Source organism: Anabas testudineus, chromosome 19 (assembly GCF_900324465.2).
Source record: "Anabas testudineus chromosome 19, fAnaTes1.2, whole genome shotgun sequence".
In the NCBI taxonomy this organism is placed as follows: domain Eukaryota; kingdom Metazoa; phylum Chordata; class Actinopteri; order Anabantiformes; family Anabantidae; genus Anabas; species Anabas testudineus.
In genome coordinates this window covers 4,405,487-4,430,139 of record NC_046628.1, presented here as the reverse complement: position 1 = coordinate 4,430,139, position 24,653 = coordinate 4,405,487, and the positions used below count along the sequence as shown (strand labels likewise).

At 42.2% G+C, this 24,653-nt stretch overlaps 2 protein-coding genes and 1 long non-coding RNA gene across 8 annotated transcripts; all 3 read left to right on the top strand.

The window, feature by feature from the left end:
* Positions 1-3,041: 3,041 nt before the first annotated feature.
* On the top strand, positions 3,042-24,381 carry LOC113156351 (hornerin-like). 5 transcript variants are annotated; one of them, XM_026351438.1, is made up of 9 exons: positions 3,042-3,173; positions 3,400-3,465; positions 3,549-3,629; positions 4,861-4,863; positions 11,981-12,013; positions 12,053-12,169; positions 18,619-18,774; positions 20,837-21,031; positions 24,001-24,381. In XM_026351438.1, exons 1-9 carry the CDS (start codon positions 3,059-3,061, stop codon positions 24,219-24,221), a joined length of 987 nt encoding a protein of 328 aa, XP_026207223.1. In that variant the 5' UTR covers positions 3,042-3,058; the 3' UTR covers positions 24,222-24,381. The 5 variants fall into 5 exon arrangements, with proteins under 5 accessions (XP_026207223.1, XP_026207222.1, XP_026207224.1 ...); XM_026351437.1 differs by having other exon boundaries at positions 11,981-12,169; XM_026351439.1 differs by lacking the exons at positions 3,042-3,173; positions 3,400-3,465; positions 3,549-3,629; positions 4,861-4,863 and adding exons at positions 11,152-11,221; positions 11,433-11,498; positions 11,579-11,662 and having other exon boundaries at positions 11,981-12,169.
* LOC113156354 lies at positions 6,663-7,447 on the top strand. The gene is made up of 3 exons (XR_003298296.1): positions 6,663-6,798; positions 6,954-7,019; positions 7,260-7,447. It is a non-coding gene; the product is annotated as an uncharacterized LOC113156354 (long non-coding RNA).
* Positions 15,910-16,928, top strand: LOC113156353 (ribonuclease P protein subunit drpp30-like). 2 transcript variants are annotated; one of them, XM_026351442.1, is made up of 3 exons: positions 15,910-16,017; positions 16,217-16,282; positions 16,577-16,928. In XM_026351442.1, exons 1-3 carry the CDS (start codon positions 15,924-15,926, stop codon positions 16,858-16,860), a joined length of 444 nt encoding a protein of 147 aa, XP_026207227.1. In that variant the 5' UTR covers positions 15,910-15,923; the 3' UTR covers positions 16,861-16,928. The 2 variants fall into 2 exon arrangements, 1 of the variants encoding a protein (XP_026207227.1); XR_003298295.1 differs by having other exon boundaries at positions 15,944-16,061.
* Positions 24,382-24,653: the final 272 nt, after the last annotated feature.

Here is a 24,653-nt window from a genome sequence, read left to right as displayed (position 1 = left end):
GCAATGAGCAGGAGGAGCTGATTTCGTCACACAAGGAGGATGAGAAGCTGACTTCATCGAACGGGAGGCTGGCCTTGTCGCACGAGGAGGACGAGACGCTGGCTTCATCACACGAGGAGGATGAGAAGCTGACTTCATCGAACGGGAGGCTGGCCTTGTCGCACGAGGAGGACAAGAAGCTGATGTCGTTGCACAAGGACGAGCGGCTGACCTCATCAAACGGAAGGCTGGGCTTGTCGCACAGGGAGGATGAGAAAATGACTTCATTGCACGCGAAGCTGGCGGCATCGCTAGAGGAGCATGAGAAGCTGACGGTGTCGCACAAGGAGCAGGAGAAGCTGACCTCATCATACGGGAGGCTGACGTCGCTTGAGAAGCTGACATCATCGTACGAGGAGCACGAGGGACTGATGTCGTCGCAAGATGAGCTTAAGGAGCACAGCAGACTAACGTCTCACCAATATGCACTTAAAGGTGGTGCAACCCCTCAACCACGACGACGTAATGGTCGCAGATGACCACATTGGATGTGGGGGGTGGGGTGGTTTGAGGAGCACTTTTGCATTTGATGTCTGCATTAGTTGGTCTCTGCTTTAAATAAAAAATCTTAAATGGCTTTTTATTGTACCTATCTTCTCATTTAACTCAAGAACAGCCAGTTTTTGAACAGTGAACTATTGAATACTAAGTGAATTTAATCTGGTGGTTACGAGAACTGATGATTGATATTAACAAATGTTTTTGTGTTGGAATTGTCCGAGTAATCCTACTGGTGCAAAAACGCCTGCCCACCCGTTTTTTCTTTTTGGGAAGGCCCCGGCTCTTTATGTCCTACACACCAACTACCACTCTTCCAGACTTCTCAAGCAATCTAGATTGGAGACATAATTATAATTACAGGAATAGGGGATAAATGCTTTGTCAGGAACAAACCGCAAAAATGCAACAGCCCTAAAAACAGCCTGTTTTATCTGAATTGATTTTGGCTTCCTATGACACATGAATAAAATCTTACGGATCAAGGCAGCCACAGATTATGGTGGAACTGCAAGACCATTCAACATGATGGGTAGAACCTGATTTTCACCTTCTTTTAATAAAACTTTTTATTTTACTTCCATCTCAGTTTTCATTGAAGTTTGAGTCTTTTTCAGAATTGGTGCTGCGAGTTAACAGAAACTTATGTTGGTCTCAAACTAGACTGACAGATTGTATTTTAGGACTTTGGATTTGGTAAATGTTATTTTAGGACTTTGGATGTAGCAAATGTTATATCAAAGTTATATAACTCTCTTGATTATTAGTGTATGTTTTGATGTGAATCATAAAGTCTTCAGTCCTGAATCGTCATTTAATCAAAGGCTGTCTTGACATTGTGATAAATCTCATTTGAGAGATTACTACAGAGGAGTTGAGGACATTTATAATCAGTTGTCAGTAGTTGTTCAAGGGCCACTGAGTTCTTACATGGTTTATTGCACCAGGTGGGCATTGTGTGTTAAGTGTACTTCTGCTGTGAAACTTTCTGTGGCGAGTCAAAAACTGCGAATTTCCAAGTAGAGAGCACTGCATATGCATTGTACTCATGACTGGCTGGTGCATGTAGACATCCAGATTTGACACAAGTGCACTCCAGACTTCATGCTCAAAATTACAGCCTGCAAGGTCTCAGGAACCCAAACACACACGTTATTGTATAATATTGTTTGCAAATTGAGCTTTTGTGGATGCCACATTGTGTTCAAGCTCTGCCCACCTTACACATGCAAAGAGTGACCCCGATCCATAGGAGGTTCCTGAAAGTGGCATAATACAGGTAGAGTATTAAGTAGTAAGACATCAAATTCCATAAAGGTCCACTGTATCTTACTGTTTTATGGCCCCTTCTCTGTGTTTAATTCAAGAAAAAACTACATTAATCTCAGAACGAAGATAGGTCAATAATTATAGTCCAGATACATGACAGGAAGTTGTCAGTTCCCTCTTCCCTTACAGAAGAAGGAGGAGGAATTGTAAAGAGTAGCCACAGCTAAACCAGGATCTCCTGTGTAATGCTGTGGAGCACTTTGGGTTGATTGTATTTAGCATAAAGCGTGCTGTTCAACACATCTATTTTACCTCAGGAGCTGGATCCAAACTATCACTGACTGAAGAGAGAAACAATTAGATGTGATCACCAGCAGTTGTGTCACCTGCATGATGAGCTTTTTAAACTTTTAAACATGCAGCACAGGAAACATGTTCTCTTGGTGTCTGAAGTGATGGGATCTGCAGGGACCTTCCTTATTTGTGTGCTGACAGTTTGGCTTGTCAAACGTTTTTATATTGTTTGTTGTTGATCAAGCGTTGGAGTAAGGTTACATAATTTCAGACACACTTAATTGTATTTAAGTGTAGTAAAGAGTAAAGAGACACCGGTTGCTCGTGAGCTTAATTTCTGGGATTGCAAAGTTGCCTCTTTACTGAGATTCCACCTTTTCATTTTTTAACATTTAAAAAATTCATTTTTACATTATGGGATAAATACATTGGAATGATTGTAGGTTGAAACATTAGAAAATAGTAAGAAGTGAGGGGGTCTGAATAATTTCTGAATGCACTGTATATATCTACATCTACTAGGAAAATTGCCCTCCTATCTCTGCTCTTTCAATGTCAGGTCATTGATTCCTCATGTGCACAATGAGTTTGGAAAACCTGGACTCTAAACACTCAGAATACAATACACTTGAAATGAGTAGAAGAAAATTTGGAATCTTCTAAAACATGAATCCAAAATACAACATCAATACACTATGGCCTGGGCTGGATTTCCAGGCTTGATTACTCATCAAGCCCTAATGTGAGACTAAGCTTTCCAGTTTAACATATATCCAAACCACCTAGTAAATACTAAATACATTTTCTGTAACCACTGTTATCAGTACATGTTTCATTATTTATCTGATCATGTGACGTGTAAGGAAGAGCAGAATCTCTACCACTGACTGGTCTGAAGAGAGTCAGTTCAATTAGAGTTAGTCAATTAGATGTGATCACCAGCAGCTGTGTCACCTGCATGAGGAGCTTTTTAAACCTCATGCAGCACAGGGAACATGTTCTCTTGGTGTCTGAAGCGATGGGATCTGCAGGGATTGTGTGTATCTGCCTGTTGGCTGTGTGGCTTAGCAAAGGTTTGTACATTTCTTCTGTTGGAAGCTTGTCTGTAAAAATGTGTCAGTGGATTGAATGTAGGAGTAAGGTTACGATTTCAGAGACTCTCTTGGTTATGAGTTTACTTTAGGATAATACCTGACAACTCCTTGTTTCCTGAAACATGATTTATCTGCAGCAGCTTGTGGTGTGTTGCACCATCAAACAGTACAAACATTTGAATAACAGCAAGTTTATTGTCCACAGGCTCTTCTCTACCACTTAGTGCCACAAATGAAAGACATGACAATGGACTGCACAAGAGAATGACGAGTAAGAACTTCACTGACATGAAATTTTTTTTCTTCTTATTAAGCTGCTTTCTGATTTATAACTTTATTTCTCTTGTGCTGCAGATCAGTTTCACAGTGACGTCTCTGTAAAAGATGCTCTTAGACTCGTCCACTCTGAACCCCTGTTGGATCATCTTGCTGAAGGTGAGTTGGTTTTCTGAAACCTTCGAGCAAAATCCTATTACAATATTAATTTCACAATGTAGTGGGTTTTATGTTTAAATGTTTTGTCTGGATGTGATTCTAATGATTTCCATTTAAACTTATACTGAATATACACATACAAAACATCAAACTTACAGCTGTTGTCTTAAATGACCAAGTTAGTAGATTTTACATGTTGTGGATCAACCAACTTTACTCAACTGGACAAAAGACTGGAATTACAGTTTTCCACATGAAAGCACAAAAGTCTCATTTGCTAAAGTTTAAGATGTCATGTGTTTTTGCTAAAGTCTTCAGGTAGCAAACATTTGGAACAGTGTTCAAATTGAGTGAAGTTCAACATCTAATTTCTGATCTTTCCACCTACAACTGGCAATGCAGGCTCGGGCAGCTCTTACGTGGCTCGGTCAACCAACGAAGGCTCGGGCAGCTCTTACGTGGCTCGGTCAACCAACGAAGGCTCGGGCAGCTCCCTTACGTGGCTCGGTCTACCAACGAAGGCTCGGGCAGCTCTGATAGGATTTAGTCAAGTATCTGAAAGTGGTCCAGAGACTGGGACCTCCAGAACTGAACAGCATCCACATCAGGGTCTAAGATGGACACTGAGACCAATTTTAAATTCGGGGAGTAGATCAATCAAGATGTCTGTCATGTACCTGCTTTCATTAAAATTGTGGAACTGTTTCTGTGTGTGTGTTTGTTTTTGTTTTTTTTCTTTCTTCTTCAAAATGGGTCCTGTATGTTAGTGTTAATTAATAACTCTGCTCATAGGTTTGAATATGGTGTATGCCAGCCCTGTGATGGACTGGTGACCTTTCCGGAGTGTATTGTGCCTCTTGCCCAATGACGGCTAGTTCAGCATTCTTGTAACCCTGAAGAGAACAAGTGGTTTAAAAAGGATGAAATGAGGATAAACAACTTCTGTGAAGTTATTTGGGAAAATATTGGGCCTTTAAAATTATACATTCTGGTGCTGTTTTTGGATGGCCCAGATAAAATACTATTGGGTCTGTACTGGATCTCCCTGGACAACAATGTTTGTGGATGATTTGCAGTGATTTGTAGAGAGCAGGTGGAGGAACAGTTGGAGAGTTGGAGGTTTCTTCTGGAAAGAAGATGCATGAAAGTCAGCTGTAGTAAGAAGGAATACATATGTCTAAACAAGAGGGATCAAGGTAGAAGCGTTATGTTACAGAGGGCTGAGGTGAAGAAGGTGCAGGAGTTTATGTACTTGGGGGTTACCAGTTCAGTGTGATGGTGAGTGCAGGCAGGTTGGAGTGGGTGGAGGAAAGTGTCAGGAGTGTTGAGTGTCAGCAAGATGCAAAGGAAAGGTGTACAAGACAGTGGTGAGACCAGCTCTGCTCTATGGGTTAGAGACGGTAGCAGTGAGACAGAGACAAGAGGCTGAGATGGAGGTAGCAGAGATGAAGATGTTGAGGTTCTCCTTAGGAGTGACCAGGTTAGACAGAACAAGGAACGAACACATCAGAGGGACGGCTCACGTTGCCTGCGTTAGCAACAAAGTCAAAGAAGCCAGACTGAGGTGGTTTGGACATGTTCAGAGGAGGGATAGTGAGTATATTGGTAGAAGGATGTTGGAGATTGGAGCTGCCAGGCAGGAGGGCAAGAGGGACGTCCAAAGAGGAGATATATGGATGTGTTAACAGAGGACATGAGGTTGGCTAGTGTTAGGGTAGAAGATGTCCATGATAGAGTGAGGTGGAAAAGGATGGTTGGTTGTGGCGACCCCTGATGGGGAAAGCCGAAAAAGAAGAAGGGTCTGTACTGTGATGATTCTTGTCATCCTAGTCGGCCACACTTATTTATTGTTTTTAGCCTAACTTGTACTTGAAATGCTGCATAACAGCTGATCTGACTCACCGGGGGCAACTAGGGGTTCAGTATCTTGCCCGTGGACACTTTAGCATGTGACAGGAGGAGCTGGGAATCAAACTGCTGATCCATTGATTGATTACCAGACAAATGCTCTACCTCTTAAGCCACAGCTATCCCTACTGATTCTATCCTTTTCGTTTGAAAAGTAGATTTTATATTGGCTTGCAAAAACAAACTTACCCCTTTCCAGAAAACAGTTGTTGTGAATGATTCTGAACACTGAATTCTGCTTTGTTAGCTTTACTTAAAAAACATGGTGTAGTACACTTGCACCTTAATTGTACTCATTGTCTACTATTGTCCATTTCAACCAATAACGGTTGCAAGAAAAATGAGTAAACTATCTTCAGTTTTCTGCATAAACTTGCAAACAATTAAACTTTAGTTTTATCCAGTCATGCTGGTTTTAGGTCACTGTCACTCAATAAGCAAATAAAGAGGTCTATAAACCCCAGGGTTCTTTCTGGCTACATGTTAAGGTGTCCTTGAACAAGACACTGTCACCCAACAGTGGCATCATCCACTGCAACTGTCCAACAAACAATTTCCCTAATGGGATCACTGAAGTAATTATCATTATTAATTATGTAATTATCATTATGATGCTGTTACCGGTAGAGTGTGTGTGTGTATGTTCGCTTCCTCAGAATCTGAGGCATCAGATAACCTTACAAACCCTGAAGCCCTCACGGACAAGCGGCTGGTGCACGTCAGCCCACTGAACTGACATCAACCAACTGGTTCCCATGGCGCACGTGGCGAGCGTGGCCGCGACCTCATCAATGACCGCAAATAAAACTGTGAAAGTATGTTTGTGGGTTTTGCTTGATCAATGTTTGGAATTGATAGCCATTATTCATCAATAGACCTGAGGTGCGACTAAGCTTACCAGTTAAACATGTATCCAAACCACCTAGTGTAAACTAAATACATTTTCCATAACCACTACATTATCAGTACATGTTTTATTATTTATCTGATCATGTCGCATGTTTGAGGAAGAGCAGAATTTCTATCACTGACTGGACTGAAGAGAATTGATTCAATTAGAGTTAGTCAATTAGATGTGATCACCAGCAGCTGTGTCCCCTGCATGATGAGCTTTTTAAACCTCATGCAGCACAGGACACATGTTCTCTTGGTGTCTGAAGTGATGGGATCTGCAGGGATTGTGTGTATCTGCCTGTTGGCTGTGTGGCTTAGCAAAGGTTTTTATACTCTTTCTTGCCAGTGAAGTGTAGCACATGTTGGTGTAAGGTTACATAATTTCAGACACACTTAATTGTATTTTTTTGTGTAAATCATAAGAAATTCTTCAAACCATGAATTGTTGTTCATCTCTAACATGTTGTGGTGTGTCGTGCCACCAAAGAGCACAAACATTTAACTAACGTGTGCCGTCCACAGGCTCTTGTTTGGCAGGTGGTGGAACAAAAGAAAAATTGGACAATGGACTGCACCAAAGAATGAGAAGTAAGCACATCACTGACACCCAGTGTGGTAAATTACAGTTTTGTGTATCCTTCAGATGTGACTTGAGGGTCACTGAGCTCTTCCATGGGTTGAAGGTGTGAACAGCTGTGAAACTCCCAGAAAACAGTCTAGGACTGCACTGTACTAGTTCTAATGTCCCCAGAATCCCTTGGTCTGTTGAGGACTCAGGTAATCTTTAGCTGTGAGTGGTGTCAACTAAATGTGTGTGCTCTCCATCAGAATCTGAGGCATCAGATACCCTCACAAACCCTGAACCCCTCGTGGACAAGCGCCAGGTGCATGTCAGCCCACTGATCAGACATCATCCACACTGGTTCCCATGGCGTACGTTCCCTACAACTACAACTACGACCACCACAACCACCACCACGACCAAGGCAACAACAACCACTAAGGCCTTCACGTGGCGACCCTGGCGGCCCTGGCATCCACGACCTCGTCCACGCCCATGGATGCAAAATGGTGCTCAGTGATCACTTGAACAGAGAATGTACCTCTTTCAGTCATGCTGTGAATAAAACTGTGAAAATACAGTACAGTGTTAATGTGTTTTGGTCATTTCCTGTTGAGCTAATGTTTGAAATTGATATCCAATCAAGCTGTGGATGAACTGTTTTAAACTTAATACAGCAGAGGCAGATCAGTTCTTCAGTCACTGAAGCAATGGGAGCTGTGGACCTTCCTCGTTTCTGTTTTGACTGTCCGGCTTGTTGAAGGTTTTTATAGGAGACCAAGATCCACTGCCTCCATATCAAGGTCTCCAGACAATTTAGCATGTAAAGAAAGGGTTTGAGCAAGAGCAATTTCCATGTAGCTGCTGTAATAGGTGTTGTCTTTGAATAAAACTGTTAAAATACGTTTGTTTTTTTAGGTGGATTAGATTAAGTTGGTCTGTGTAATGGTTTCCCCTTTCACACAGTGGCCCCACTGCTAAAAGTTGAGTGGTGAGTGTCGGTAGCCTTTGTTATAGACGTGCTTTCGTTAAAAGCTACTTAGAAACCCACATGGCAGAGGAATCACGTTTTCCAGGAAACGTCTACCTTAGATTATCAGGTTTCTCCAATTCCTTATCCTAATTAAGTGGCAGTTGAGCAATCAGATTCCTCGAAAAAGCAGAATGTAACCTTGTTAAGACTTGTGGCATTAAGTAAAGGTTCTACAGTTAGCCATTCAGAGGATAGACCCGGTCAGGTCAAAAATAACGGACACAGTCAAGATCACTTGATGCCCTGGAACAACAATAACCTGGAAACATTGTGGTGGAGTGGTATGAAGCTTTTGAAATAGTCAGGTTATATAATTAAAATGTTTTTTGGTAATGTTTTGAAGAAGCCTTTGCAACACCATTTGAACAGCATAAATGTGATCACTTTAGTCTTTGGACCTTTAAAGAAATGGAGTTGAAGTTTTGTTAAAAGAAATTGGAAAATATCTCTCCAAGCCAATATGCAGGGCTGATATAGTTACCAGAATGTATGTGGAAATTAATTTTATCATTTGCTTTATTAGTTTCAGTGTTTTCTAACCTAACCAATCACATCACATGCTTGTTACGGGAACAGCTGAATCTCAGCTCGTACCTGGTTTAAAGAGGGAGACAATCAGAGCTGATCAGCAACAGCCGTCACGCTGAGGATGAACTGTTTTAAACTTCATGCAGCAGAGGCAGATTAGTTCTTTAGTCACTGAAGCAATGGGAGCTGTGTGGACCTTCCTCGTTTCTGTTTTCACTGTCTGGCTTGTTGAAGGTTTTTATAGTCTGTACGATTACATGATTTAAACGTATCTTTTTACCGTTGGGAGTTTATTGTGGGATAACATCTGATTTGTTATTTAGATTTTGGTTTTAATTGTGTTGTGCTGTAAAACAGCTAAAATCATTTGATCAATAATGATGAACTGTCCACAGCTTCTTGTTTGGAAAGGCATGGCACAAATGAAAAACATGATGGATTGTACAAGAGACTGACGGGTAAATACCTTACTGACCTAATCTTTTCTGAGCTATCTTCTGACCCAAATGTTCAAAATGTTAAATTGCATTTGAAATGAATAGATCAATGCACAAGTAGTGTAACTTTATTTTCTGTTATGGTTGCTTTGTGCCAAGTGGTCAGTGAATTAACCAGTATAGGTGTAAAACTACGTGATCATTCTAAAAAAAAAAAGAGATGTCTCTTTAGTTCAACTCAGACGCCTGAAACTTGTGGACAAGGACCCCATGTAGACCGCATAAGTTGAAAGTCAAATCTCAAGTTTTGCTGTAAAATCTCAATTTCTGTGTTCTTGTTTGTACATTAACCAAATGGCTCTTTGTCTCAGCAGAGCTGGAAACCACCAATATGGATGCTAAGGCATCTGGTGACTGCCTGACCTGTAGCTACACCACCAACCTGACAACTGGTGGCATCGCCATTGCACTTGCAGGTAGAAACTGCAACACCCCGGTGCCCAGCCGCAACATCGCTGCCCTAAAGAGACCACGCCCCCAGGGTCAGTTGGTATGGAAACCAAGCCCGAGCTTGACAACAACAGCGGCACAATACCCACCCAAACTGCCACCAGGGCCGTGGCTGTCAAAGTGGTGGCGTTGCTATCATCGTGAAGTTCAGCCAACCCAAGGCCCGCAAACACTGATGCCAAAACAGTAGAGTTGTTCAGGTGTCCACAGAAGGTACCTGGAATGACATGGTACAGCTAAAGTAAAGACGGTGTAGATCTCCACATGCCACAAAGACCTACTGCATCGATATCGAGGTCTCCAGTCAGTTTAGCATGTAAAGAAAGGGTTTGAGCAAGAGCAATTTCCATGTAGCTGCTGTAATAAGTGTTGTCTTTGAATAAAACTGTAACAACATATTGTTTTTTCTTTATTCTTCCCCCACCAAAGTAAAAATAGCCCCATTTGGAATATGGCTCATAATGTGGTATGATAAGCTAGATTTAGTCAACATTAAAAGCACCCTAACTGTTATGTCACACACACTCTGCATATGTAACATTTGGGGATATGTGAAAATGACTCAAGAGTTGGTCAGAAATCCTAGAGGTGGAGTTCTTAATACTTGCAAATGACTATTCAGTGCAAATCCCTCTGCCTGTTCAGCCTCTGTTGCCATTTTCTCGCCCATATCCACTGTCTCAAAATATCAAAAGTAAAAGTGATGCTTCTCCAGATGTTATTGCTTTATACTGTTTGGGCCCAGAAAAGATTATCATTAAAGGGATTATTAGATTTCTCCAATCACTTATCCAAGACCCTTCTACAACCACTGGGTCCAATTGCACAGTAGAAGTAACTGAAGCAATAAAAGACACTTGAGACTCTATAATCACAACATCTTAACTGTCTGTGGGTACCTGCTTTACTCAGCGTGGAAGTAAATATAACACAAACAAAAATAAAAAAGAAATACTTCAGTGTTTTGCTTAAAACTATCTTGACCAAAATATCCGTTGCCATGTAAATGGGTCAAAGATAATGTCAAACACCAGAAACTTATCCAAGACTCTTCTACAACCACTGGGTCTAATTGCACAGTAGAAGTAACTGAAGCAATAAAAGAAACTTTAGACTCTATAATCACAACATCTTAACTGTCTGTGGGTACCTGCTTTACTCAGCGTGGAAGTAAATATAACACAAACAAAAATAAAAAAAGAAATACTTCAGTGTTTTGCTTAAAACTATCTTGACCAAAATATCTATAAAATGCTGTGTACAAAAAACACTTGACTTGGGCAACAATATTCAGAAGTTATCAGCAAGAAAGATACGGCATGACATAATGATACTGAGGTAGAATGAACTCATCATCTATCTCACAAGAACAAAAAAGACATGTCAACAACAACAATGGTAAAGAGGCACGGGGTGCTCGTGAGCTTAATTTCTGAGATTTGCTGAGAGTTTTCTGATATTCCACTTTTTCATTTTTAACATTTAGTGTTAATCATGTTGCATCTGTAAGGAAGAGCAGAATCTCTACCACTGATTGGTCTGAAGAGAGTCAGTTCAATTAGAGTTAGTCAATTAGATGTGATCACCAGCAGCTGTGTCACCTGCATGAGGAGCTTTTTAAACCTCATGCAGCACAGGAAACATGTTCTCTTGGTGTCTGAAGCGATGGGATCTGCAGGGATTGTGTGTATCTGCCTGTTGGCTGTGTGGCTTAGCAAAGGTTTATTTATTTATTTATTTATTTTTACATTTCCTCTGTTGGAAGCTTGTCTGTAAAAATGTGTCAGTGGAGTGAATGTAGGAGTGAGGTTACGATTTCAGAGACTCTCTTGGTCATGAGTTTGAAACATGATTTAATTGCAGCAGCTTGTGGTGTGTTGCGCCATGAAACAGTACAAACATTTGAATAACAGCAAGTTTACTGTTCACAGGCTCTTCTTTGCCACTTGGTGCCACAAATGAAAGACATGACAATGGACTGCACAAGAGAATGATGAGTAAGAACTTGACAAGATTTATTTATTTTTTTTGTTTTAAGCTGCCTACTGGCTATAACTTAATTTCTCTTGTGCTGCAGATCAGTTTCACAGTGACGTCTCTGTAAAAGATGCTCTTAGACTTGTCCACTCTAAGCCCCTGTTGGATCACCTTGCTGAAGAAGGTGAGTTGGTTTTCTGAAACCTTGTCAGCAAAGTCCTAGTTGGTACAGCATTTATTCTTAATTTCACATTGTAGTGGGGTAAATTTTTTAATTTTGTCTGGATGTGATTCCAACTGAATTTCTAATCTATATAATCTAATTTAGTTGCCAATGTCTTCAATTGCCAAGTAAGAAGTATTTTATTTAAATGTTTTTACATTTTCCTTAAACTCTAATCCACTGGATGAAAAAAAATGGAAACAAGTTTTCCATGTCAATTTTGGGCAGTTGAAGACTTCATTTTCTAGCTTTAACTGTGTCATACTGTGTCTTTTCCAGCTCAATTGGAAATGCAGAAACGGACCATGGAAGGCTCCGGCAGCTCCCTCGTGGCCCGGTCGACCGACGAAGGCTCCGGCAGCTCCCTCGTGGCCCGGTCGACCGACGAAGGCTCCGGCAGCTCCCTCGTGGCCCGGTCGACCGACGAAGGCTCCGGCAGCTCCCTCGTGGCCCGGTCGACCGACGAAGGCTCCGGCAGCTCCCACAGGATTTAGTAATGGTGTCTGAACAGTGTCTACAACAGAGTCTAAGTTGGACACACTGAGCATTCAATTCATGGAGTGGAGCTGTCAAGATGAGTCATGTACCTGCTTTGAATAAAACTGTGGAACTGTTTCATTGTTTCCTTCATCGTTATTATTTTCTCAATTTGCAATTTTCTAACAATTTGTGGAAGGGTATAAACCAATATATCTGAATGTTCCAGGTTGGACTCTAATCAAGCAAACTCTCTTGATAGTAAAGATACTTAAACTGGTGTAACTGGTATGATGTTTAAACCACAAAGCCAGGTTGCTCCTCTGTACAAATGGTACCAAACTGGCCTGTAGGGCTCATGCTGACCTTCAATTAAGCTGCATTGAGCTGCAGTGTCAGGACTGAGGTGAGTTTGAATCTATGTTTATGTAAATGACCTGAGGCATTGTACATTGCTGGACAGGGTGTGAATTATGGTAGGACCAACCACTGGGTTTGTTTTTCCTGGGAGATGCTTGCAGAGAACACTACGATGTACAAGTGGTGTAAGCAAGGAAGCTTGGGGGGGAAAAGGTGGTCGGTTTTCTGGTCACTTGGTCCAAACATTTGTGTGTTATGCAGATCTGTAAGTATATCCCAGACTTATTCCAACTGTTTATCCAGTAACCTTATAGCAGCATGTCATAGTCCTCTCTACTCAATAAGGCTACTCTCAACTTGGGCATTTTTAGCCAATCATCAACCAATGTCGCATCTTCCCTTTATTTCTCAAATCCTCGAATACTTCAATTGTAAGAACACCTGTGCAAGAATAACTTGTATATTCAGGATTTAGTGTACATCATGGTAGAGACACAGCTAAAGAGGACATCATTCAAGATCTTCTCTTAGCGTCAGACAACGGACCTATCTCTATCCTCGTTTTGTTAGATTGTAGTGCTGCATTTAACACCGTTGATCACAACATCCTATTACACAGACTGGAACATGTCTTTGGGGTTAAAGGAACAGCACAAGGCTGGTTTAAATCTTATCAGGTTCTATATTTGGACCTATTTCACTGTATATACGCCCCTTAGGCAATATTATTAGGAAGTACTCCATTGCTATGCTGATTCCCAGCTTGCAAAGAAACTCAATTACATTTATCAAAGTTAATAGTAAGTCTTCCTAATAAAGAGTTGTCTCTGTTATAATAAGGAAGATTAGAAAAAGGCTCGCCAGTAAATGTATGTTTTAAGGAGATATTTAAAGATGTCACTGAGTCAGCTGATCTCATTTTCTCAGGTTACCTCTAGTAAGTTCACTTGGTCCCACCACAAGATGGCGCAAGAGTGTCCGGCTTGCTGTCTGTCATGGCTGACTTTGTTTGTGTTTATGCTGCTTTTGACAAGTGTCATTCAAAATGTCAACGCTCTGCTGGTGTATGATCTCCTTACACTCCTGGCTCTTCGTGTCTCGGCCAGGAACTTGGAAATTAACACTGATGGTCAGGAAGGTTTGCCTCCTTTCTTGTCAGAGATACCTGCTCACCTTTGCTGGAGGAAACGCCACCATCGCCGGGGCAGACGCAGTGGTAGACTGGTGAAGCTGAAGGCCTGCTTGACACGGTTTCGGGTGGACTCGCTATATGGTTTTGGAGTGGTTCATTGCCTCTTTCCTTCCCGGGGCTTAATGGAGCCTGTCGGTGCCTGGCTGGTGCCGGTTGTCAGACCGGAGGAGCTGTACCACCGTCGCCATCCTTGTTCAGATTGGGCCAGGTAGCGCGGGGTCAATCTGGAGATACTGCAGCCTCTCGGCCGGGCCCCTCCGGACTACAAACAGCTTGGCCTCACCAATACCTGTCAGCTTCGGCCTGTTAAACGCCAGGTCTCTGGCGAACAAAACTTTTATCCTTAAGGATTTCTTCAGTTATTTTAACTTCCTGCGCACGTTGGGTCGAGGCGGCAGAATAGCCACCGTGTACAGATCTGTATATAAATGTAGCCGACCAGCTCTATCCAACTCCTTCTCCAGCTTTGAACTGAACCCTGTGTTGTGTGCAGTGATTTATCGTCCACTTAAATATAATAAGGACTTTATTAATTAATTAAACCTCTTCATAGCACTAAGTCAGCATTGCTGAGGGTTTTTAATGACATCCTTTTAGCTACAGACGCTGGAGACTATGTGGTCTTGGTTCTATTGGATCTAACTACTGCTTTTGACACAGTGGACCATGGTATCTTGACTTCTCGATTAGAGAAATGGGTAGGCATCGGTGGCACTGCTCTTGAGTGGTTTAGGTCGTACTTGGCAGAGAGAACATTTTGTGTGCAAATTGATCATGTCCAGTCCTCTTCTGCTCCTTTCCTGTGTGGGGTCCCTCAGGGCTCAATTTTGGGGCCTCTGCTTTTTTCCCTGTATTTGCTTTCCCTTGGCTCCATTCTTAGAAAGCATAATTGTTCCTTTCACTGTTATGCTGATGAAACCCAGATATATATACCACTGAAACAGAAGAATGGCTTCGCTATGGGCTCAGTGATGGAATTTTTGGATGAAGTAAGAGCCTGGATGGCTCGAAATTTCCTCCATTTCAATGAGAAAAAGACAGAGGTCATTGTCTTTGGTCCAAGCGCCAACAGTGGGTCCTCTCTTGTAGACCTGGGCCCTTTACAACAATTTTTTTAAACCTACCGTCACAAACCTGGGTGTTAAGGTGGACAGTGGTTTTAGTTTGGATAGGCAGGTTAGTGTAGTGGTAAAATCCAGCTTCTTTCACTTGAGACAATTGGTAAAAATTAAACCGTTTTTGTCAAAAAAGCACTTTGAGACATTGATCCATGCCCTTGTTACGAATAGGCTGGACTACTGTAATTCTTGGTATTTTGGTGTGTCTCATTCGTCTATGTCCCGTCTTCAGCTGGTACAAAATGCTGCTGCTCGCTTGCTAAGCGGAACTCGCAAGAGCGAGCACATTACCCCGGCTTTAGCCTCGCTGCACTGGCTGCCTGTCCATCTTAGAGTTCATTTTAAAATTCTTTTATTTGTTTGTAAGTCTTTAAATGGTCTTGCCCCTCCCCACCTTTCTGAGCTGCTATGTGTGCACTCCCCCTCTCGGTCGCTCAGGTCAGCTGACCAGCTGCTTCTGTATGTGCCAAAGACACAACAGAAGCTCAGGGGAGACAGGGCATTTGCTGTTGCAGGCCCTAAGTTGTGGAATGCACTGCCTCTGCAAGTAAGACAGGCCTCCTCACTGACTGTTTTCAAATTAAAGCTTAAAACTCATTATTTCTCCTTGGCTTTTAACCCAGTATGAGAAGTTGGTTTTAACATTTTTATTGTATTTTATTCCTTTTAGTTCTTTTACATTTTTAAAATTTTATTTAAATGTTTGTTTGTTGGTAATTTTTTTTTGTGATTGCACTTTTTATTATGTTCTATTCTTTTGTTTTAAATTGTTAAGCACTTTGGTCGGTCTGCTGTTTTAAAAGTGCTTTATAAATAAAGTTGACTTGACTTGACTTCACTCTAGTTGTTATTCTGACATCAGGTTCATAAAGAAGATCTCTACCAGAGGATCTTAGGCTACGTGCAGGCTCATAAGGCTTGGGATAAAGTATTTTACTGTTCAAACATTTGCAAGTTCATTGTGACATTTACTCACAAGAAAAGCTGAATCCAAACTATCACTGACTGAAGAGAGAAACAATTAGATGTGATCACCAGCAGCTGTGTCCCCTGCAGGATGAGCTTTTTAAACCTCATGCAGCACAGGAAACATGTTCTCTTGGTGTCTGAAGCGATGGGACCTGCACGGCCCTTCCTTATCTGTGTGCTGACAGTTTGGCTTGTCAAAGGTTTTTATACTCTTTCTTGCCAGTGAAGTGTAGCACATGTTGGTGTAAGGTTACATAATTTCAGACACACTTAATTGTATTTTTTTGTGTAAATCATAAGAAATTCTTCAAACCATGAATTGTTGTTTATCTCTAACATGTTGTGGTGTGTCGTGCCACCAAAGAGCACAAACATTTAATTAACGTGTGCCGTCCACAGGCTCTTGTTTGGCAGGTGGTGGAACAAAAGAAAAATTGGACAATGGACTGCACCAAAGAATGAGAAGTAAGCACATCACTGACACCCAGTGTGGTAAATTACAGTTTTGTGTATCCTTCAGATGTGACTGGAGAAGAGTTGAAGACACTTATAATCTAGATTTATCAGTAGGTGTTCACAGCTTGAGGGTCACTGAGCTCTTCCATGGGTTCAAGGTGTGAACAGCTGTGAAACTCCCAGAAAACAGTCCAGGACTGCACTGTACTAGTTCTAATGTCCCCAGAATCCCTTGGTCTGTTGAGGACTCAGGTAATCTTTAGCTGTGAGTGGTGTCAACTAAATGTGTGTGCTCTCCATCAGAATCTGAGGCATCAGATACCCTCACAAACCCTGAACCCCTCGTGGACAAGCGGCAGGTGCACGTCAGCCCACTGATCAGACATCATCCACACTGGTTCCCATGGCGTACGTTCCCTACAACTACAACCACGACCACCACAACCACCACCACCACCACCACCACAACAACAACAAAGGCAACTGCAACAACCACCACCAAGGCTATCACAAGCCGGCCCTGGCGACCCTGGCGTCCACGACCTCGCCCACGCCCACGCCCATGGATGCAAAATGGTGCTCAGTGATCACTTGAACAGAGAATGTACCTCTTTCAGTCTTGCTGTGAATAAAACTGTGAAAATACAGTACAGTATTAATGTGTTTTGGTCATTTCCTGTTGAGCTAATGTTTGAAATTGATATCCAATCAAGCTGAGGATGAACTGTTTTAAACTTAATACAGCAGAGGCAGATTAGTTCTTCAGTCACTGAAGCAATGGGAGCTGTGGACCTTCCTCGTTTCTGTTTTGACTGTCCGGCTTGTTGAAGGTTTTTATAGGAGACCAAGATCCACTGCCTCCATATCAAGGTCTCCAGACAATTTAGAATGTAAAGAAAGGGTTTGAGCAAGAGCAATTTCCATGTAGCTGCTGTAATAGGTGTTGTCTTTGAATAAAACTCTTAAAATACGTTTGTTTTTTAGGTGGATTAGATTAAGTTGGTCTGTGTAATGGTTTCCCCTTTCACACAGTGGCCCCACTGCTAAAAGTTGAGTGGTGAGTGTCTGCAGCCTTTGTTATAGACGTGACACATTAATACACTGTGGCCTCGGCTGGATTCCCAGTTAGAGAATACATATTTGCAATGGCATTAGCTCAGAAAGTAGCAAGCAGTGTCCTTGGACAAAACACAAGAATAGAATGTTTTGCTTTGGTGTATTCATCAAGCCCTAATGTGAGACTAAGCTTTCCAGTTTAACATATATCCAAACCACCTAGTAAATACTAAATACATTTTCTGTAACCACTGTTATCAGTACATGTTTCATTATTTATCTGATCATGTGACGTAAGGAAGAGCAGAATCTCTACCACTGACTGGTCTGAAGAGAGTCAGTTCAATTAGAGTTAGTCAATTAGATGTGATCACCAGCAGCTGTGTCCCCTGCATGAGGAACTTTTTAAACCTCATGCAGCACAGGAAACATGTTCTCTTGGTGTCTGAAGCGATGGGATCTGTAGGGATTGTGTGTATCTGCCTGTTGGCTGTGTGGCTTAGCAAAGGTTTGTACATTTCTTCTGTTGGAAGCTTGTCTGTAAAAACATGTTAGTGTAGTGAATGTAGGAGTAAGGTTACGATTTCAGAGACTCTCTTGGTCATGAGTTTGAAACATGATTTAGCTGCAGCAGCTTGTGGTGTGTTGCACCATGAAACAGTACAAACATTTGAATAACAGCAAGTTTACTGTCCACAGGCTCTTCTTTGCCACTTGGTGCTACAAATGAAAGACATGACAATGGACTGCACAAGAGAATGATGAGTAAGAACTTGACAAGATTTATTTATTTTTTTTGTTTTAAGCTGCCTACTGGCTATAACTTAATTTCTCTTGTGCTGCAGATCAGTTTCACAGTGACGTCTCTGTAAAAGATGCTCTTAGACTTGTCCACTCTAAGCCCCTGTTGGATCACCTTGCTGAAGAAGGTGAGTTGGTTTTCTGAAACCTTGTCAGCAAAATCCTAGTTGGTACAGCATTTATTCTTAATTTCACATTGTAGTGGGGTAAATTTTTTTAATTTTTTGTCTGGATGTGATTCCAACTGAATTTCTATTTCTAATCTATATAATCTAATTTAGTTGCCAATGTCTTCAATTACCAAGTAAGAAGTATTTTATTTAAATGTTTTTACATTTTCCTTAAACTCTACTCCACTGGACAAAAAAAAATGGAAACAAGTTTTCCATGTCAATTTTGGGCAGTTGAAGACTTCATTTTCTAGCTTTAACTGTGTCATACTGTGTCTTTTCCAGCTCAATTGGAAATGCAGAAACGGACCATGGAAGGCTCCGGCAGCTCCCTCGTGGCCCGGTCGACCGACGAAGGCTCCGGCAGCTCCCTCGTGGCCCGGTCGACCGACGAAGGCTCCGGCAGCTCCCTCGTGGCCCGGTCGACCGACGAAGGCTCCGGCAGCTCCCTCGTGGCCCGGTCGACCGACGAAGGCTCCGGCAGCTCCCACAGGATTTAGTAATGGTGTCTACAACAGAGTCTAAGTTGGACACACTGAGCATTCAATTCATGGAGTGGAGCTGTCAAGATGAGTCATGTACCTGCTTTGAATAAAACTGTGGAACTGTTTCATTTTTTCCTTCATCGTTGTTATTTTCTCAATTTGCGTCAACTGACGAAGGCTCAGAACAGCTCTGAACGGATTAGTAATGGTATCTGAAAGTGCTGCAGAGACTCTTCATCTTAGAGCCACATCTACATCATGTCTAAGATGGACACACTGAGCCAATTTTAAATTGAAATGAATCAAAGTATCATCATGTCATATACCTGCTTTGATTAAAAGATATGAAATGGCTTTCTGTTTCCATTTTGTAGATATTCTGCTGAGAATGTTTATGGGGACTTTAGATTGAGCCTAAAACATTTTGTGTTGGCGGTAGATTTTAGTGAGGGGGAAGGGGCCTGTACATGTGGATTAATAAAGTACAGATGAGTTGAATTGGGGTTAGGTTAACCACTGTGGGGGTGAGTATCAAAACTTTGTACTTGATGGGGGGTTGAGTGTGGCCACAGAAAACCAGTGTAGAGTTGTGGTGGTGACAGGTGCCATTGTTGCATCTTAATTGTGCATGATGGTAGTTTGTCAGCCATAGAAGTAGATTAAAGTTGTCCTAAAACCAAAATGTTTTTGTATGCATAACAAATGTCATTAATCAGTGCTATTAATGAAATGCCATCCTTCATGGCTTTTCATGGTCTCCAGACATTGTTTTTCATAAGGTACCAATTGACCTGTCACAGGTGTTTGTAATCTGTGACTAGTCATCTAAGGTTCTGAATACTTCACTTGAGGTCAGAAGGCATTGAAAAAGCCATGCAGAGTGAGCTTGCTGGATTCTGACCTTAACAGGGCCCCTGGAATGCTGCAAGGAGGCATGACTCTGTGTGAAGATGCATATACAGTGGGGATGTTTCAAAGTTTCATTTCCAGAGCCTGGAACAGGTTTAGAAGGTCTGGGAGTGCGAGTAGAAGCTGTGGTGGAGGCAGACAATGGGTCACAACAACAAATCAAGACCCTAGATGCCTGCAGAAATTATTTCATGCCTAGTCATGCTGCAAAATGACCTCTCAGGAGGAAACGGTGACCTAAGTGTCAACTCAGACTGTGAGGGGATCGCTTCGTGAAGTTGACTTTAGAGCCAGAAGACCAGCTGACTGGTCTGAAGAGAGTCAGTTCAATTAGAGTTAGTCAATTAGATGTGATCACCAGCAGCTGTGTCCCCTGCATGATGAGCTTTTTAAACCTCATGCAGCACAGGAAACATGTTCTCTTGGTGTCTGAAGCGATGGGATCTGCAGGGATTGTGTGTATCTGCCTGTTGGCTGTGTGGCTTAGCAAAGGTTTGTACATTTCTTCTGTTGGAAGCTTGTGTGAAAACATATCAGTGGAGTTTAGTAAATGTAGGAGTAAGGTTACGATTTTAGAGACTCTTGGTTATTAATTTGTTTAGGATAATATCTGACTTCCTTAGTTCCTGAAACATGATTTATCTGCAGCAGCTTGTGGTGTGTTATACCATCAAACAGTACAAACATTTGATTAACAGCAAGCTTACTGTCCACAGGCTCTTCTTTACCACTTGGTGCCACAAATGAAAGACATGACAATGGACTGCACAAGAGAATGATGAGTAAGACCTTCACTGACGTGAGATTTTCTTTAGCTGATTTCTGACTATTACTTAATTTCTTTTGTACTGCAGATCAGTTTCACAGTGACGTCTCTGTAAAAGATGTTCTTAGACTCGTCCACTCTGCGCCTCTGTTGAATCTTGCTGAAGAAGGTGAGTTGGTTTTCTGAAACCTTCTCAAAGTGAAGTCTGAGTCTTAAGTTGATCTTCTCCTAGTGTCTTTTGCTTTGAAATGAAGTGTTCATGTAATGGACTGACCAGAGCAGCATGTTACAAAGTTGAAGACTTTTCTAGTTATAGCAACTGTGTCTTACATGTCTTTCACAGCCCAACTGGAAATGCAGAAACGGACCATGGAAGGCTCCGGCAGCTCCCTCGTGGCCCGGTCGACCGACGAAGGCTCCGGCAGCTCCCTCGTGGCCCGGTCGACCGACGAAGGCTCCGGCAGCTCCCTCGTGGCCCGGTCGACCGACGAAGGCTCCGGCAGCTCCCTCGTGGCCCGGTCGACCGACGAAGGCTCCGGCAGCTCCCTCGTGGCCCGGTCGACCGACGAAGGCTCCGGCAGCTCCCAGTAATGGTGTCTGAAAGTGGTGCAGAGACTCTTCATCTTAGAACTCCAGAGCTGAGCCACATCTACATCAGGGTCTAAGATGGACACACTGAGCCAATTTTAAATTGAAATGAATCAAAGTATCTCTCATGTCATGTACCTGCTTTGATTAAAAGATATGAAATGGCTTTCTGTTTCCATTTTGTAAATATTCTGTGGATGTTTATGGGAATTTCTACTGTTTCTGCAGTTTCCAGGTCAGACTCTCAGTAACTATAACAAATGGCAGACTTTAGATTGAGCCTAAAACATTTCAGCCTTGGAGCTTTTACACCATGTCTTAAATTATTGGAGCTGCATTTCTATTACAAATGTAATGCATAGGAAGCTTCAACTGTTGAGGTTAGCTGCTGAGTAAGCAGAGTTTAGTAGTTAATTCCACCATTGTGGAATCATTGAAATGCATGGCTTTGCTTAGGAACTTTTTCTGTGTGGAGTAGCAACCACCAGATGGTGGTTAGTGGCAGATTTTAGTGAGGGGGAAGGGGCCTGTACATGTGGATTAATAAAGTACAGATGAGTTGAATTGGGGTTAGGTTAACCACTGTGGGGGTGAGTATCAAAACTTTGTACTTGATGTGGGGTTGAGTGTGGCCACAGAAAACCAGTGTAGAGTTGTGGTGGTGACAGGTGTCATTGCTGCATTTTAATTGTGCATGATGGTAGTTTGTAAGACATTAAAGTTCTCTAGTCAACATTTGAAGTAGATTAAAGTTGTCCTAAAACCAAAATGTTTCTTTGAGTGTATGCTTAACATAAGTCTGTTATTAGTCAGTGCTATTAATGAAATGCCATCCTTCATGGCTTTTCATGGTCTCCAGACATTGTTTTTCATAAGGTACCAATTGACCTGTCACAGGTGTTTGTAATCTGTGACTAGTCATCTAAGGTTCTGAATACTTCACTTGAGGTCAGAAGGCATTGAAAAAGCCATGCAGAGTGAGATTGCTGGATTCGGACCTCAACAGGGCCCCTGGAATGCTGCAAGGAGGCATGACTCCATGTGAAGATGCATATACAGTGGGGATGTTTCAAAGTGTCATTTCCAGAGCCTGGAACAGGTTTAGAAGGTCTGGGAGTGCGAGTAGAAGCTGTGGTGGAGGCAGACAATGGGTCACAACAACAAATCAAGACCCTGGATGCCTGCAGAAATCATTTCATGCCTAGTCATGCTGCAAAATGACCTCAGGAGGCAACAGTGACGTGGGTGTCCACTCCGACTGTGAAGAGGTCACTTCATGGAGTTGACTTTAGAGCCAGAAGACCAGCTGGGGGTGTCTCTTTCCAGAGCACACAAAATGGCCACAGAACACCACAGGTTGACACTGAATGAGTGGGGTACAGATGAATCCTGGGTCTGTGTAAACCTTCTAGAGAGGTGTAAGAGGGTCTGATGTTGCCTGGGGAAGAGGAAAATTGCCACAAAATGTTTTATTGCATGACAGCTTTGGTGGATCATGTGTCATAGTTTGAATATGCATCTCCATGAGTGGAAGGACAGAGCAAGTCATTGTTGAAACTGGCACTTTGGTCTTTGTGAATGTGTACACACTGTAACAAACATTCATGTCGGGGCACCAAGTGTTTTGGTTTCTCAACAGATGGATCTACTGGACTTACTTTATTTACAAGCCCTTTAAACAAAAATGATCATTGTACACACCCAAATCAAGACTATATAAACACTACACATTCAAAACAGCATCTCTGAACACTGACCTCCACTATGACAGAGAGCGATCTATCACTCTCCTCATACTGTCTCGTTATCAGAAATAACAAAAATGTAACATATTTTTTAGGACCAAAGTAATGGATTAATTTTATCAGCAGAATCTCTACCACTGACTGGTCTGAAGAGAGTCAGTTCAATTAGAGTCAGTCAATTAGATGTGATCACCAGCAGCTGTGTCACCTGCATGAGGAGCTTTTTAAACCTCATGCAGCACAGGACACATGTTCTCTTGGTGTCTGAAGCGATGGGATCTGCAGGGATTGTGTGTATCTGCCTGTTGGCTGTGTGGCTTAGCAAAGGTTTGTACGTTTCTTCTGTTGGAAGCTTGTGTGTGAAAACTTATCAGTGGAGTTTAGTAAATGTAGGAGTAAGGTTACGATTTTAGAGACTCTTGGTTATTAATTTGTTTAGGATAATATCTGACGTCCTTAGTTCCTGAAACATGATTTATCTGCAGCAGCTTGTGGTGTGTTGTACCATCAAACAGTACAAACATTTGATTAACAGCAAGTTTACTGTCCACAGGCTCTTCTCTACCACTTGGTGCCACAAATGAAAGACATGACAATGGACTGCACAAGAGAATGACGAGTAAGAACTTCACTGACATGAGATTTTCTTTAGCTGCTTCCTGACTAACTTAATTTCTCTTGTGCTGCAGATCAGTTTCACAGTGACGTCTCTGTAAAAGATGTTCTTAAACTCGTCCACTCTGCGCCCCTGTTGGATCATCTTGCTGAAGAAGGTGAGTTGGTTTTCAGAAACCTTGTCAGCACAATTTTAGTTTGTACAACATTAATTTCACAATGTAGTGGGTTTTATGTTTTGTCTGGAAGTGATTCCAACAGAATTTCCATTTGAATCTATATTGAAGATGTATCAATACCAAACATCACATTTACAGCTGCTATTATCTTAAATGACCAAGATAGAAGTTCTGCTTCAACAAACTTTACTCCACTGGACAAAAAAACTGGAATAAAGTTTTCTAGGTTACAAGATGAAGTCAGAGTCTTAAGTTGATCCTCTCCTAGTGTCTTTTGCTTTGAAATGAAGTGTTCATGTAATGGACTGACCAGAGCAGCATGTTACAAAGTTGAAGACTTTTCTAGTTTATAGCAACTGTGTCTTACATGTCTTTCACAGCCCAACTGGAAATGCAGAAACGGACCATGGAAGGCTCCGGCAGCTCCCTCGTGGCCCGGTCGACCGACGAAGGCTCCGGCAGCTCCCTCGTGGCCCGGTCGACCGACGAAGGCTCCGGCAGCTCCCTCGTGGCCCGGTCGACCGACGAAGGCTCCGGCAGCTCCCTCGTGGCCCGGTCGACCGACGAAGGCTCCGGCAGCTCCCTCGTGGCCCGGTCGACCGACGAAGGCTCCGGCAGCTCCCACAGGATTTAGTAATGGTGTCTGAAGGTGCAGAGACTCTTCATCTTAGAACTCCAGAGCTGAGCCACATCTACATCAGGGTCTAAGATGGATGGATGAGCCAATTTTAAATTCATGGAGTAGATGTATCAAGATGAGTCATGTACCTGCTTCATTAAACTGTGGAACTGTTTCTTTGTTTCCCTTTTCTTATTCAAATGTTTTGGGGCCAATGTGATTCAGTTGACTTGCAGTTTTCAGGTCAAATTTGAACAAATGGAAGTATGTGGTTCTGTTGCATAAAAATGCAATATACATTTTGGCTACTTGGGGGCAGTGGAAACTAGTGTTTTCAAACAGCACTGATGTATCATCACCTGTGACGGTGCTTGTCAGCCAAGGTTACCTAAGCATAGCAAGGTTGTGTTCTCAATACAATAACGGCTCTTGTTGAAATGTGAGTGA

Bases quoted from the DNA above. Each gene is read 5' to 3' on its own strand.
- LOC113156351 (XM_026351437.1), top strand. From the start codon at position 3,059: ATGAGGAGCTTTTTAAACCTCATGCAGCACAGGGAACATGTTCTCTTG. The intron at 3,466-3,548 runs GTAAGAACTTCA...CTTGTGCTGCAG, and splicing joins ACTGCACAAGAGAATGACGA to ATCAGTTTCACAGTGACGTC. The intron at 21,032-24,000 runs GCTCCGGCAGCT...GGACCATGGAAG, and splicing joins GGCCCGGTCGACCGACGAAG to GCTCCGGCAGCTCCCTCGTG.
- LOC113156353 (XM_026351442.1), top strand. From the start codon at position 15,924: ATGCAGCACAGGAAACATGTTCTCTTGGTGTCTGAAGCGATGGGACCT. The intron at 16,018-16,216 runs GTTTTTATACTC...TGCCGTCCACAG, and splicing joins GACAGTTTGGCTTGTCAAAG to GCTCTTGTTTGGCAGGTGGT. The intron at 16,283-16,576 runs GTAAGCACATCA...GCTCTCCATCAG, and splicing joins ACTGCACCAAAGAATGAGAA to AATCTGAGGCATCAGATACC.